Here is a 14,134-nt window from a genome sequence, read left to right on the forward strand (position 1 = left end):
TGTATAACATATCAGTTTCTTTATGTACTTTCCAATATTGGTGTTAATTGAATTCATTGAGCAAATGCATAAAGACATTCACTGCTCAGATCTTATCACTGATAGAGGACCACCTGATCTAGGAGTCTGAAACCATACACTGGAGACCAAAAAGTTAAATTTTACATCACACAGGTGTTAGCTGCTTTTCTACATACCAGTTCCTTAGGCACACAAATATAACCTGGTAATTATTCTTTTTCATTGCATGTGGTTAAAAGAAGAATTAAATCAAGAGCACAGCATAAAATCAAAGTTAGAAAGGAGAAAGTAAAGCCTATTTTATAGCCTTCTAGAAAAACCAATCTTGAAACCACAAAAATATTAAGAAGCCAATAAAAATATTATTATCATAAAAGCATAACAAGAATAATCAGTGCTACTGCTTTGACTGCCATGAAAGAGATCTGTGTTCAATTTTCTTTTCCCAGGGGTAGGAGGAATTACCTCTGTCACATGACAATCACAAAACATATACGCAATGTGAAGAAGGAAACAATAGTTTTGAAAGAGATCTATGTATGATGGTCCACAGCAAATTAGCCATAAGTTTCCATAGTGATGTAGCAGAAAAAGAGGGCCATTTTTGGACTGTATATTCTCAGACATCAAGGAGCAGAGAGTCTATAATTCTTTCTCTAGATAGTAGGAGTATCAGCATACTTGGAATACTCCATTCAATTTTAGATTCTACATTAGAAGCAATATTTTGAGGAAGTTATAAAGAAGACGGGTAAAAAAATCTGAGAGCTGGTATGATTCACTAATGTAGAAAAGCAGAGGCCCCAATATAGAAAAATAATTAAACACATACTCAAGTGTTTTGTTAGGTAGGGGCCTAAAAATAACTAAACATGTATATGTACATTGAGACACAATTAGGAATGTTGTTAATCTACAAAAATCTGAATGCAAACAGCAAGGATAAAGAGGAAATATTTCTACCAAGATGAATTATTATAAAAATTATAAATTATTTTTTTATTATAAAATTATAGCTAAGAATTATGGAATTAAGTTAAACAAAGATGTATTTAGGTTGAATATCAGGAAACAACAACTGTTGGATAGATCAGAAGCTATGGAATGTCTTTAGACATTAATGGTGGAAGCCCCATTTCTTTAGACATTTAAAATGGGATTGTACAAGAAACAGAAAATGTATTCCAGGGAACAATCTTACATTGGCAATGAGATGGCCTGATAACCCAATAGGTCTCTCTTTTCCATCTCTTACTTGTATGATTCCATTCACCATCCTCAGTGTTACAAATGTAGGGGAGAGAGCCTGGTTGTTTATAAGCAGTATACTGTTAATACTAAATTACTGTCTGATGCTAGAACAGAAAAACTAAACAAAGCGTATACCACCAACAAAAGTTCCTAATGCTGTTGGGGCTATTGTCTTTGTGCCATGGAATTTTATTAATTTAACTCTCTTTCAAATTGTTTTACCTTTTGTAATCACTTGTCCCTCTTGTGTGTCAATAAGCAGTAGTTTGGTACAACAGGAGAAAAACAGGATTGATGAATTGTGAGAAATAGTCAGATAATGAAAGATTGTGTCTTGTTTTCTCATGATGGGGGAAATGCAATTAATTTCTCTGTGAACAGGAACTTCACCCAGTACATGATATCAGACAAGTCTGAAGAGATTTTAATAACAAGCAAACAAAGGGCCAGAAAAAATAATGTCTAGTGAACAGACTGTCAAGTCCAAGTAAACTAAGTGATTCAAATCAGGAATTTAAAGAACCTTAAAATAAAGAAGACCAACCTTAAATGATCTAGACACTTCATCAGATTTGTTGCCTAACAGGCCGAAGCCTGATCAACAATATTTAAATGGGTAGATTATGCTGTTTTCTCTCACCTCTATACTGAATCAGTAATAAATGTAAGTCACATAAGAATATTTAATCCTAGTAACTAAACTAAGAAGTACTTTAATACAGAAATATTGGGATTCTTACTTGCCATAGACCTCTACAAATATACTGTTCTAAAAAATTTGTTTGTGTATTGTATGCTACACTGAACCTTGTGTTCTTTGCTTTTCTCATTTCCTAATAAAACAAAAGAAAATAATCATAAAGCACAAAGCAGGTTATATAGTATGTTTGATATATCAATTTTTAAATATTCATTTAATATAGCTGAGCTGCAAAGACTAATACTGCTTATGCCCCCTAGTCCGGAGCCCTAAATAAGGTTGCAGACTAGATTACATTCATACAGGTTTCATTTTAACGGAAATTGGAGAGATGAAAAAAAGATTATAGGAAGGCACATTATAAAAACAGACCTCACAAGTCAAACTTAATAGTGAAACCATTCTCTTTCATGTAGACATCTGTGAAAACAAATATCCTGTAAGTTCTAGATATATATTCTATCTTTCCACCAGATCTCTTTGCCTCCTTGAGACAGTTCTCATTCATTTCATGACTATAATTTGATTATAGTTGACTAAGGCATAGCAGAAATCAGACTCAACTCTGAGTACTTCCCCTGGGCACAGGAAGCTCTGCAGCTGCACTGCAGAAATGTGAGTGTTTTTTAATCCAGGGGAGGTACCCAGAGGTGGGTCTGATCTTCTCCTCTCCCTCCTGCTTCCCGAGAGCAGAATGCAGGGGAAGAAGTAGTCCTGTCCTTCTCAATGCAGCTGGGACTAGCAGCTAGGAGCCTTTGGCTCGGTTGCTCCCTGCAGCATAGGGGAGATCAGAGCCCTCTCCACAGCTGGAAACTTCTCAGAGCTGCAGGAAGGCGACACAGAAGTAACAGTGGCAATTCTGTAACTCCCTTACAATAGCTTTGTGCCCCCATGTGATATCCTTTTGGGTTGGGACTCCTATGGTTACAACATTGTGAAATTTCAAGATATAAACATAATGAAATGCAAAATGGACTGTGAATTTGGTAGGGCCCTACCTAAGTAGTCAACAGCATCACAAGCAAAGTCCAAATGGAAAAGACCCTCCAAGACAGGTTGTTTCTCAAAGTGGGTGGTGGTTGGAGAAGGTACTGCCAGGGAGACTGACCCACTAGCTTGTCCCCTCCAAGGCTTCCTGGCTTCAAAAAGAAGGATTCTTCTCTTTTATAGTCTGTCCACTACTCTTGCCCAGGCTCCTGAATTTATTTTAAGCCACTTCTTCAACTGGTAGGATATTTTCATTTTAATTTTTAATAAGAACACACTTTTTATTCTCCAATAAAGTAATTATGAATGAATCATACTATTTAACGGAAACTTACCTGTGACTCTTTCACATTTTCAACAGTGAAGTTGAACCAAACTCGAAAGCGTGGGTTACAGGTATCGGGCCTAATGAACAAGTCATACTCAAACTCTGTGATGTGGTCCACACGGCCAAGGTTACCTACCAAAGGATTACAAAATGCAGCAGTTTAATGAATGGCTGATAAACCCTTGCACAACTGCTACACGGAATGGTTTTTTAAAATGCTTGACTATGATTGGCTAAAACTCCTCACATGATTATAAAGTTAATGAGTACAACACAATTCAGAACTTTTTTCAAGTAAAAGTCTTTATGAAACTCATTAAGAAAATATACAAATGGACCAATCATATTTAAATAAGTCAATACATGGAGGAAAAACACCAATATGGACTTTTATAATCCACTCATAATGATCTTTTGTCCTCTCTGATCTTGATTTTTTTTCTGTGAATGTTGTCCCACCATCCCTTCTGCTATGCAAAATCCCCTCTTTGCTCATATGATTTCTTTGCCACCTCCCTCCCTACTTATATGGATTTCTTTCTCCTATGTGCTGCTAATGCTTAAGAATGCTTAAAAACAGTGCCCAAAATCCTGTTGTTCCCCCTATGGATGATTTTCAGGACTTCTCAGTTTTCTTACAGATGCTGAAGATCTTCTTGCCTAAAACATGAGAATATGGGGTTTAGCTCGTGTTCTCCTGGCTAGCTTTGTGATACCATATTGGAAAATAGACTACTTTGCTCCCTCTGGCACTTTTCAGTACAAAATGAAAGCAAGTACAGGCAGTCCCCGGGTTACGTACAAGATAGGGACTGTAGGTTTGTTCTTAAGTTGAATCTGTATGTAAGTCGGAACTGGCGTCCAGATTCAGCCGCTGCTGAAACTGATCAGTTTCAACAGTGGCTGAATCTGGACGCCAGTTCTGACTTACATACAGATTCAACTTAAGAACCCCAGGCATCCCCAAGTCAGCTGCTGCTGAAACTGATCAGCGGCTGATTCCAGGAAGCCCGGGGCAGGGGCTTCCTGTAGTCAGCCACTGGTCATTTTCAGCAGCTGCTGACTAGGGGACACCTGGGGCAGAGCAGCTGGGGTGCTGCTGGGTTGGTCCAGTGGCACCCAGAGCGGCGCTACGGGACCAACCGGCAGCGCCCCAGCTGCTGTACCACAGGCGTCCGGAGCAAAGCCGCGGAGCACGGGGGCAGCGGGACAGCCCAGACGCGCCGTGGCTGTCCTGCTGCCCTCCGGCTCCGTGGCTTTGCTCTGCTTTGCTCCCCGTCCCCCTGGTCTGCAGACCAGGGGGACGGGGAGCAAAGCGGCGGAACACGCGGGCAGCGGGACAGCCCAGACGCGCCGTGGCTATCCTGCTGCCCTCGGGCTCCGCGGCTTTGCTCTGCTCTGCTCCCCGTCCCCCAGGTCTGCAGACCAGGGGGAGGGGGAGCAGAGTAGAGCAGAGCGGCGGAACGCGCGGCCAGCTGACAGCCCAGACGCGTCTGGGCTGTCAGCTGGCCGCGTGCTCCGCTCTGCTTCCCCCCCCCCATGGTTTGCAGACCAGGGGGAGGGGGAGCAGAGCGGAGCAGAGCAGAGCGGCAGATCGCGCGGCCAGCTGACAGCCCAGACGCATCTGGGCTGTCAGCTGGCCGCGTGCTCCGCTCTGCTCCCCCCCCCCCTGCAGATCAGGGGGAGGGGGAGCAGAGCGGAGCACAGCAGAGCGGCTGAACACGCGGCCAGCTGACAGCCCAGCCCTCCGCTCCGCTCTGCTTCTCCCCCCCCCCCCCATGGTTTGCAGACCAGGGGGAGGGGGAGCAGAGCGGAGCAGAGCAGAGCAGAGCGGCAGATCGCGCGGCCAGCTGACAGCCCAGACGCGTCTGGGCTGTCAGCTGGCCGTGTGCTCCGCTCTGCTCCCCCTCCCCCTGGTCTGCAGACCAGGGGGAGGGGGAGCAGAGCAGAGCGGAGCGGAGGGCTGGGCTGTCAGCTGGCCGCGTGTTCAGCCGCTCTGCTGTGCTCCGCTCTGCTCCCCCTCCCCCTGGTCTGCAGAGGGGGGGGGGAGCAGAGCGGAGCGCGCGGCCAGCCGACAGCCCAGACGCGTCTGGGCTGTCAGCTGGCTGCGGGTTCCGCCGCCGCTTTGCTTCCTCTCCCTGGTCTGCTCGAGACCAGGGAGAGGAAGTGCCCCGTTCGTAACTGCGGATCTGACGTAAGTCGGATCCGCGTAACTCGGGGACTGCCTGTAACATATCAGGCCATATTAGAAAAGGGAATGGAGTTCGCTTCTGGAGAAACTTAGAAAAGTGCTTTTAAATTGTTAAACTGGCTTTTTTCCTTTGTAGTACTGCAGCAAATTTCTAAGATGGATGACTTGTCTGTCCCTCTACTAATTTATATCCTACAAAATGAAATATTTTGCATTTTTCCTGCTCACACCCATCTTATCAAACTTTGTAATTAATAAAATAACACCACACCTTCACACTAAAAACTAATTTAAAATGTTAGTTATGAAAGTATTGCTACATGTTTGGACCTGTTCTTTTATTAATTCAGATATAGTTTTAAATCTTTGGAGCAATACTACCAAATTGTTATTCATACAGAGCTATAATTTCCTCTTCAGGCAGTCCCATTTAAAACAGCAGCACAATTTATAGAGTAAAATGCAGCTCAATATTAGTAATGGCATTAAAATCTGTCTTACAGTTTGTTTTATTGGGACAACGGAATAGTTTGTATTTTGGAAACCAACAGGCATTTCAGACGTGTGTTTCATCAATGTACTTAAGAACATAAGAACAGCCATACTGAGTCAAAACAAAGGTCCCCCTAGCCCAGTATCCTATCTTCCCAACAGTGGCCAATGCCAGCAGGGGCGGCCCGAGGCGGGATTCTGGAAGCTGGCGCCCCAGGCGGAATGTGTGATCGGCGCCCCCGCGTCCCAGGTAGAATGCGCAATTGGTGCCCCCGCCTCCACAGCCCTCAATGGCATGACATCATCTCATTGGGCGCCCCGTTTAATGCGGTGCCCTAGGCGACGGTTGAGTCGGCCTATACGCACGGGCCGCCCCGAATGCCAGATACCCCAGAGGAAGTGAACAGAACAGGAAATCATCATGTGATCTCTCTCTAGTCATCCATTTCCAGTCTCTGACAAACAGAACCTATGGACAGCATTCCTACCCATCCTGGCTAATAGCCATTGATGGACCGAACTTCCACGAATTTATCTAGTTCTTTTTTGAACCCTGTTAAAGTCCTGGTCTTCACAACATCCTCTGGTGAGGAGTTCCTCAGGTTGACTGTGCGCTGCATGAAAAAAATGTCCTTTTGTTTGTTTTAAACTTGCTACCTATTAATTTCATTTGGTGACCCCTTAGTTTTTATGCTATAAGAACAAGTAAATAACTTTTCTTTATTCACTTTTTCTACACCAATCATGATTTTATAGATCTCTGTTATGTCACCCCTTACTCTCCTCTTTTCTAAGATGAAAAATCCCAATCTTTTTAATCTCTTTCAGATGGGACCCATTCCAAACCCCTAATCACTTTTGTTGCCCTTTTCTGAACCTTTTCCAATGCCAATATATCTCTTTTGAGATGAGGTTACCACATTAGTACATGGTATTCAAGAAGTGGGCATACCATGGTTTCATATGAAGGAAATTCTGTCTTATTCTCTATCCCTTTTTTTATTATTCCTAACGTTATGTTTGTTTGTTTTTTGACTGCCACTGAACATTGAGTGGATGTTTTCAGAGAACTATCCACAATGACTCCAAGATCTCTTGAGTAGTTATAGCTAAATTAGTCCCCATCATATTGTATGTAGAGTTGGGATTATTTTTCCAATGTGCATTACTTTACATTTATCAACATTAAATTTCATTTGCCATTTTATTGCCTAATGACTTACTTATAGACCCTTCTGCATAATCAAGTTGTTGTTGACTTTGCTGACAATGAACATTTGTTATCCTCCATATCTGGAAACTTTTTCCTTTTCCTACCATGCCCAATCCAGACTTTTCACTACAAAATTATTTTAGCTGAGTCTATTATGATTAAATGGATGTCTGCAATCTCATTTTACAGAGTAAATGACTACATTATGTATTCCAAACTCTTTATATTTATATTTTGGATTTATTTTGTACTACGAGATCTGACAAATATAAATTAGATAATTCACCTGAGTTTTGGTTAACTCCCTTTCCCATCCCTTGTCTGTATGGGGTCTTCTCTTGGCCCTGATTCTGCTACTGTTACTCAGAGTAATATGTTAATGTCACTGGAACTGTTCATGGATTAAGTCACTATTCACTATTAGTAAGGTTGGAAAAATCAGGGTAAGTTCTTCAATTCAAGACGACAAAGCCTTTTCATTTGCCTTAAGGCACAAAGCATATTTGTCACTATAGAAATGATGATAATATTTGCACTTCTATAACATAAATAACTCCCAGTAATATCAATAGTAATTCCATGTTTGGAATGAATGATCTGCATCAGGGATTGGATTGGAGAAAAAAATTGTAGCTATATTGATTTAAAAAAAAACCAGCACTGCAACTAGTGAATTCTGTAGCAGAAATCCAAAGGTCATAAAAATGGATTGTGCTGTATGATGCAGATCAAGAATACAAGATATTAGTGAGAAAATAAATATTCTATATAAAAGTCAAAATGTTCAAAGCAAAATGATATCTCAATTTCTGACCTATTGCATATTTCAGTTTCCATTTCAACATCAGATTGCTAATTAGTCTAAATGCAAAGTACCAGACCCTGAGCCCACATGTTCTCATGCACGACTGTGACATACAGAGATGCTGTAAAGATGCCTGAGCACCTGAGGACTTCCCTTGTGTTAAGGAAATCACTGGTGGTAGTGCAGACATGTGTCATGGGATCATTACAAATCAGTGTAAACTAAAGCAATCTATCTACCTAGGCATTACTAATACACTCATCAACATCATTTGAAGCTACCACATACCTCCTAATAATTTAATCATTTGTTCATTCTATACCTTGCTCTCTTCCAAGATTACTGCTTTCCACATTTCTCATTCTCAGTGAATATTTCTGTGAAAGATTATCTTCACACAATTTTCATTTCTGTAAGGAGACCCTCTTTTATTTTCTCTCTAGTGCAGCTTCCTTTGTATTATTTGTGAGTTATCATGGGTGGCTGCAACTCCTTCCAGTTCAGCATTATTTGTTTATTTCTTTAACACGCTATTACTTTCACATAATTAAGATGCTAAATAAGATGCCCAATGCCATATACTTTTATTAACATACTTAACACATTCCCCACACACAGAAGATTGATGTTTATAGTTATTGTAGTCTTTGCTTATATTCTATCATCCCATTTCCAACCCACATGACAGTGCCCCTAAGGTGAAAGCTTTTGTGAAAAAAAGGTCTAGAATTGCACAAGCATAAAAATAAATACTTCCACATATTGAGAGAGTTTCTAGTGTTCAGTGGGTGTCACTGAAAAATATTTCTACACATCAAAGAGAAAGGATTTGAGCAACTACAAAACCAAGCTCATAATAAAAGTTAAGAATTCTACAGTACAGCCTTTATATTGTTGTAGTCAAAGGATCCCATTTTTTTAATCTCAATGTGCAGGAATTTGTGTCCCAATACAACAAAAAATAGTGATTTACACTGTAATGTATTTGGAAGAATTAAGCAATAATTAAACATTGATTACATAATGAAGATATGGTGCTACACTACATATTCATTATATAGTCAAGAACAAATAGGACTATTTTTACATTCAAAATAAGCATCTCCTATACTAAAAGGCAGATTTTTGAATTAATATTCACTTTATCATTTGAATATATAGGAAAAGTGGGTGGTTTTCTCTTAATTTAGTTTTTATAAGCACGAGTTAAAAGTGTAATATTGAGAAAGAAATACTTTATATAATTAGTGGTTTAAAAAGCAGCTACACACTGAAATATGTTCTTGTGCACATAAATATTTGTGCATTGAGATAATACACATATTACTTTTATTTTAGAAATAAACTAGGTGAATTAGCCACTTTTCATGCTTCAATGATAGTCAATTAAAGGTAAAGGTGGAGAGTGTCAGTTCTGTATGACGAACATTATGTTTCAAACACATATAAACTGCAGTCAAATAACAAACTACAACCTATTCAGAGACTTTTACTATCCCCCACATTTGATTTCTGTGCACATTTCTACTATCCATTAATTTCTGCCTTCTCCTTATAACAATATTGCTTAGATAATTTTCTTTTTTTTAAATCAGGCATTTGACACCACTCTCAATACACCTAAAAAAATCTAAGGAGAAAGTCATACATTGTAATGATACTGTCAAGTACTGTACAGCACAAAGGGCTTGAACCTGCATCCACTGAAATCAATGGGAGAACCACCATTGATTTCTATGAGTGCAATGTCTAATGTTAAGCAACTATGTAAGATTTTAAAGATAACACAATATAATTGCACAGTCACAGTAATTTTTATGAGCTAGTCCTGCAGAATATAGAGGGTGACAAAGTTTTATTTAAAGCACATTTAAGATAAAGAACAAATCTGTGGAATTTAAAAGAACAACCATGATGAGTAACGGCATTGATACATGTTTAGACACAAGCATGTTGATATTCAAAGGAACACTTTCCATCACGTTTTTTTTTTTGTTTTTTTTTGTTTTTTTTTTTGGTGGCACACGTGCAGCACTGAATGTGAAGTAGCTTTCTGGACACATGCTAAAAGTGACAGAAATAATTCCTTAAAGGAAACAGAACATTATGAAACAATATGAATTAGGTTTCCTATGCACTCTTAAATAACTTGATTTTACTTTTGAGAAGTACTGAAACAGATCTTTCTAATTTTCTAGGATGATGTGAACAGACCAAATTACTTTTTTCTTAGCCTTGGAAGTTGTTTTTAAGATAGTCTCAGTTTCCATATATAGTTCTATGCAATATTTACAGCTAACAGAAAAAACAAAATGTGTAGCTTTCCCATGATAAGTCAATCTTAAGTTGCTAATCATAGTAATTTAGGTCTCTTACAGAAAGAGTACTATAAATTGCAATATACTCAAAATGTGAATTATTTTAAATGGACTTTTAAAGTACATTTAAAGTTTCTGGAAAAGTTCACTACATTTATAATAGGCTTAAAAGAAAACCAATATTACTATTTTATTTATTATGCAACGTACATTTACTCTTCATAAAATATTGAAGAATATTGCTTCCTACATAAAAAGGATACTTTACAGGAAGAAAGAAAACCTATTTTAAAAAATGCTAGCTAGAGTTACTGAGTATGCCAACAATTACCATAAAAATGCAAGAAAAGAAAATATAGATATGTTAAGCAATCCTAAAATCTTCTTAAACCACACATTGTGCTTTCCTACGGAGAATTTTAAGATGAAAAATAGACCTTGAGGGTCTTAGACAAGCCTGAGGCAATATAAAGAAAAAGGTCAAACACTCTGCTAAAAAGGACCGTTATCTTCAGAACAACAACTTATCAGCCAGCTTGCAGCCCTGCTTATTTACAGTTATTGGTCCCAGAGGAAGTGCACTTCAGCACAGGGCGCGATTACTTTGTAATGAGTTTGCCAGAAATGGTAAAGGAAACTAATTTGTAACAATGTGCTGTTCCCTGCACATGAACTTTCTCAGACACTTTTTTGTCCAGCAATGAATAACTAACTTCAGCCCTCCTAATAAGCAGTGAAGACAGGAGTGCACTAAAAATGTATGAGTTGCAAGCATGAATGTGTTGAAATATCCGTGATTATCCCTCTCAGCTGTCCATTACACTGCTCATGATGACCACCAGTTCCCCTGTGGTGGCTATACAGAATGCAAGTTTCAGGGGGTAGATTTAAGCATGAAAATTAACACCATTCGGAAGAAAATAGTCTGCACCTGTCACAGATTAGCAACAAAAGGTCAAATGCCTCCTTTTACACCTATAACACTTGCATATTGTATGCCTTGCTCATAGGAGCATAATTTCAGTTTTCTTAATACAGAAAAGTAAGCACCATGGTGAACAGAGGGGGGAAAGAATTAAACCTTAGCTAAAAGCTATCAATAAATCTATTGTTCAAGATACATATGAATGGAAGTAGTTGAGGCAATCTCTGTCTCTAAAGAGGTAGTTTTTCAAAAAGAGAATTACACAAAGTGCTCCTCCGTTTTTGTCAATACACTGCTAGGTTTTGAAATACTATTTTTCATCCACACAATAAAAATCTTGACAAGTAAGCAATAGAAAAATCACTAATACACTTGCAGCTGCATTTCAATCTATACAAATTTTTTAAACAAAAACAACCAAGGAACAGATTGGCACAATTGAACAGCAGACACATTTTTTCACTACTTGAACGTAGGATCGAATCCAACATAGCCAAACAGTATTAAGTTATACTTTCATGGAATCATATTTTTTAAAAAAACAGAGGTAATAGACAGAAAAATAGAATATAGTCTGAACTGAATTCCTCCTTAAAGACCAGAAAACACATTGAGATGATGATCATGTCATTTTATTTATGCATTCTAAGGAAAGGGGAGGAACTTCAAGTTCAAAGATCTGCAAAAACTTTTTCCTGCAGTTAAAAATAAGATTTCTTCTGAAAGAAATGCATCTATGAATACAAGTTTATAAATTCCTCTTTGTTGTACATAAAATTTGTAAGAGATATCTTGATGAGGAAGAGGTCCAATGCAACTTCAACAGACAACCCTGGATTTATAACTAGTAAAAAAAAAAAACATGGATAAGTGATGATGTTTGGAATCTCAAACTCACAGAGGTATTGTTACCTAATCCTCTGTTCACAGTACATATTTGAAAAATCAGAATTATCCCTGAAATTTGGAAGCATGTGTCTTGAACAAAAAGAAATGCAAACTGCGAAGTCTTCATCATAAAAGTATGTATGTAATCTTTTGTAATTTTCAGTACACTTTTGTTTAGACTGTTTATAGTGGTAATGCAAATATTAATATCTGCAGTACAAAGTGATATCCATACTGCAGTTAGATCAGTGTAATAAAACATCTAAATGTTCTGCAATTGTACAGTATTCTTGGAAAGGCCTGAAGCTTCACCTAGAGAAAGGAATAGTACTACACATGTTTGGCTGGAAACCAAAAATATAAATTGCCTTAGAAAAATATTTCAGACACGTTTTATCAAACTAATAGAATTATGCAGTGTAACCTAACCACAGAGACCAGCATTTTCAAAAGTATCCACTATTACTGGAAGCCTTGGTCTCAAGTTGCTAACTGATGCACAAATTATTTTCCATCCCTTCTTCCTAATTCCCTGCTGCTTTTTTTTTTTTAAAGAGCCTTATCATAGTAGCATCGTAGAAAGAGATAAATGTGTTGGTTTAAGTGACCCTTCTTGCAAAAGGGGAATATTTTATGCTACATATGTTTTAAAACATGGGGTATTTTACTTCTTAGAAGTAAGTGGGGAAGAGCCTCATCAGTACAATAGGTGTGTGCAAGTCAATGTTTAATTCATAGAAGCAAAGACATCCTGAGCTGCCTTTGATAAGAATGAGAATCTGGTAAACTCTGAGTGACAGAAAATGAGAATTCTAGCTTCTCACACTTTTTTCTGTATGGCATAAGTCTAAAATAATTAAAATCATTAATGGCTTTTAATAAAATATATGGTGGGGAGGGGGTTCTATTCAATGGCACAAGAGTATTTCCTGACTAGGAAAAAAAATGAGACTGGTGGAGCTTGCTAATGTTAAAATCTGAAGGCCAAATTCCCATCTCATTTATAGCAGTTTTCCACTCATTTTAATGGCATTGCTCCTAATTTTTATCAGTGACTGCAAAATCAGTCTTCCCATAACCTCTTCAGAATAATACTGTTGGGGCCTTATTCCTTTAAAAGACAGCCTCACAAAGGAAAGGTAAGTGTAAGTAAGGAAAAGGAAGCAAAGTACACCATAATTAATGTGTGTTCTTAAGGGCATTTTGCCTGTGTAGAATCTTGGAAAGTAGATGCTTTCAGTGGTGCAAAGGGAACATATTCATAATCTTATACCTCCTTTTGGCCAAAGTGTGCATTACACCACATCAGTTTCCATCTACCAACTGCTGTGGCAAAGCCACGGCACTAATTACTTGCCTTAAACTATGTTAGCCCCAGGCTATCCCATAACACCCAACTATTGAGTACTTCAAAGGCTTAAAATACTTTTCTCTAAAATGTACTGCTGGCTTCAGATGTCCCCTCTGTCCCACTTTACTGAATTTGTTGTAACTCTTCAATGGTGCTTCTACACCCCCCAAATTTTCCACTTCAGAGATTTTAGAATGCTATAGCCACACTACTCTTGCTCACAATAGTTGGCAAGTTTTTCTAACCTTAGACCAGATTATGACCACACTCTCATGATGTTCTACCACGTTGACCTTTTCTCTGTCTCCTCGTCTTGTCTGTTTGGAGCCTGTATTTTAATGGCTCTACTGCATCTGTCTGTAGTTCTCTCCCTTCTGTCCTCTGATACATCTAAATTATTACTGTGCCATCAAATCTGACTTTATGAATGAATCCCTCTGCAAAGCACGTTTGCAACACTGCTTATGAAGAGTTCATCTTCAATACTTCTTCTTAAAAGTGGACCAAGAGCAAGATCTCATTTTCTTCGTATGAAGTAGTATGCACATTAAAACATCATTTCATTTCATTTCATTTCATTTTTGTTTAGATTTAAAAAATAATTTAAATCTAGCACATCAAACTGTGGAAATAATTTCAATGGATTTTGACTTTCAAAAGCTGA

General features: G+C 38.5%; 1 protein-coding gene across 1 annotated transcript in view; it reads right to left on the reverse strand.

Annotated features, from left to right (window-relative positions):
* BEND5 (BEN domain containing 5) overlaps positions 1-14,134 on the reverse strand; it is a 981,719-nt gene that overhangs the window by 857,697 nt on the left and 109,888 nt on the right. The window contains exon 3 of the mRNA XM_089780410.1: positions 3,295-3,419. Coding sequence (XP_089636536.1) covers positions 3,295-3,419 — 125 coding nt within the window. The remainder of the gene's footprint in view (positions 1-3,294; positions 3,420-14,134) is intronic.

Source organism: Pelodiscus sinensis, chromosome 9 (genome assembly GCF_052426305.1).
Source record: "Pelodiscus sinensis isolate ZL-2025 chromosome 9, ASM5242630v1, whole genome shotgun sequence".
Lineage (NCBI taxonomy): Eukaryota > Metazoa > Chordata > Testudines > Trionychidae > Pelodiscus > Pelodiscus sinensis.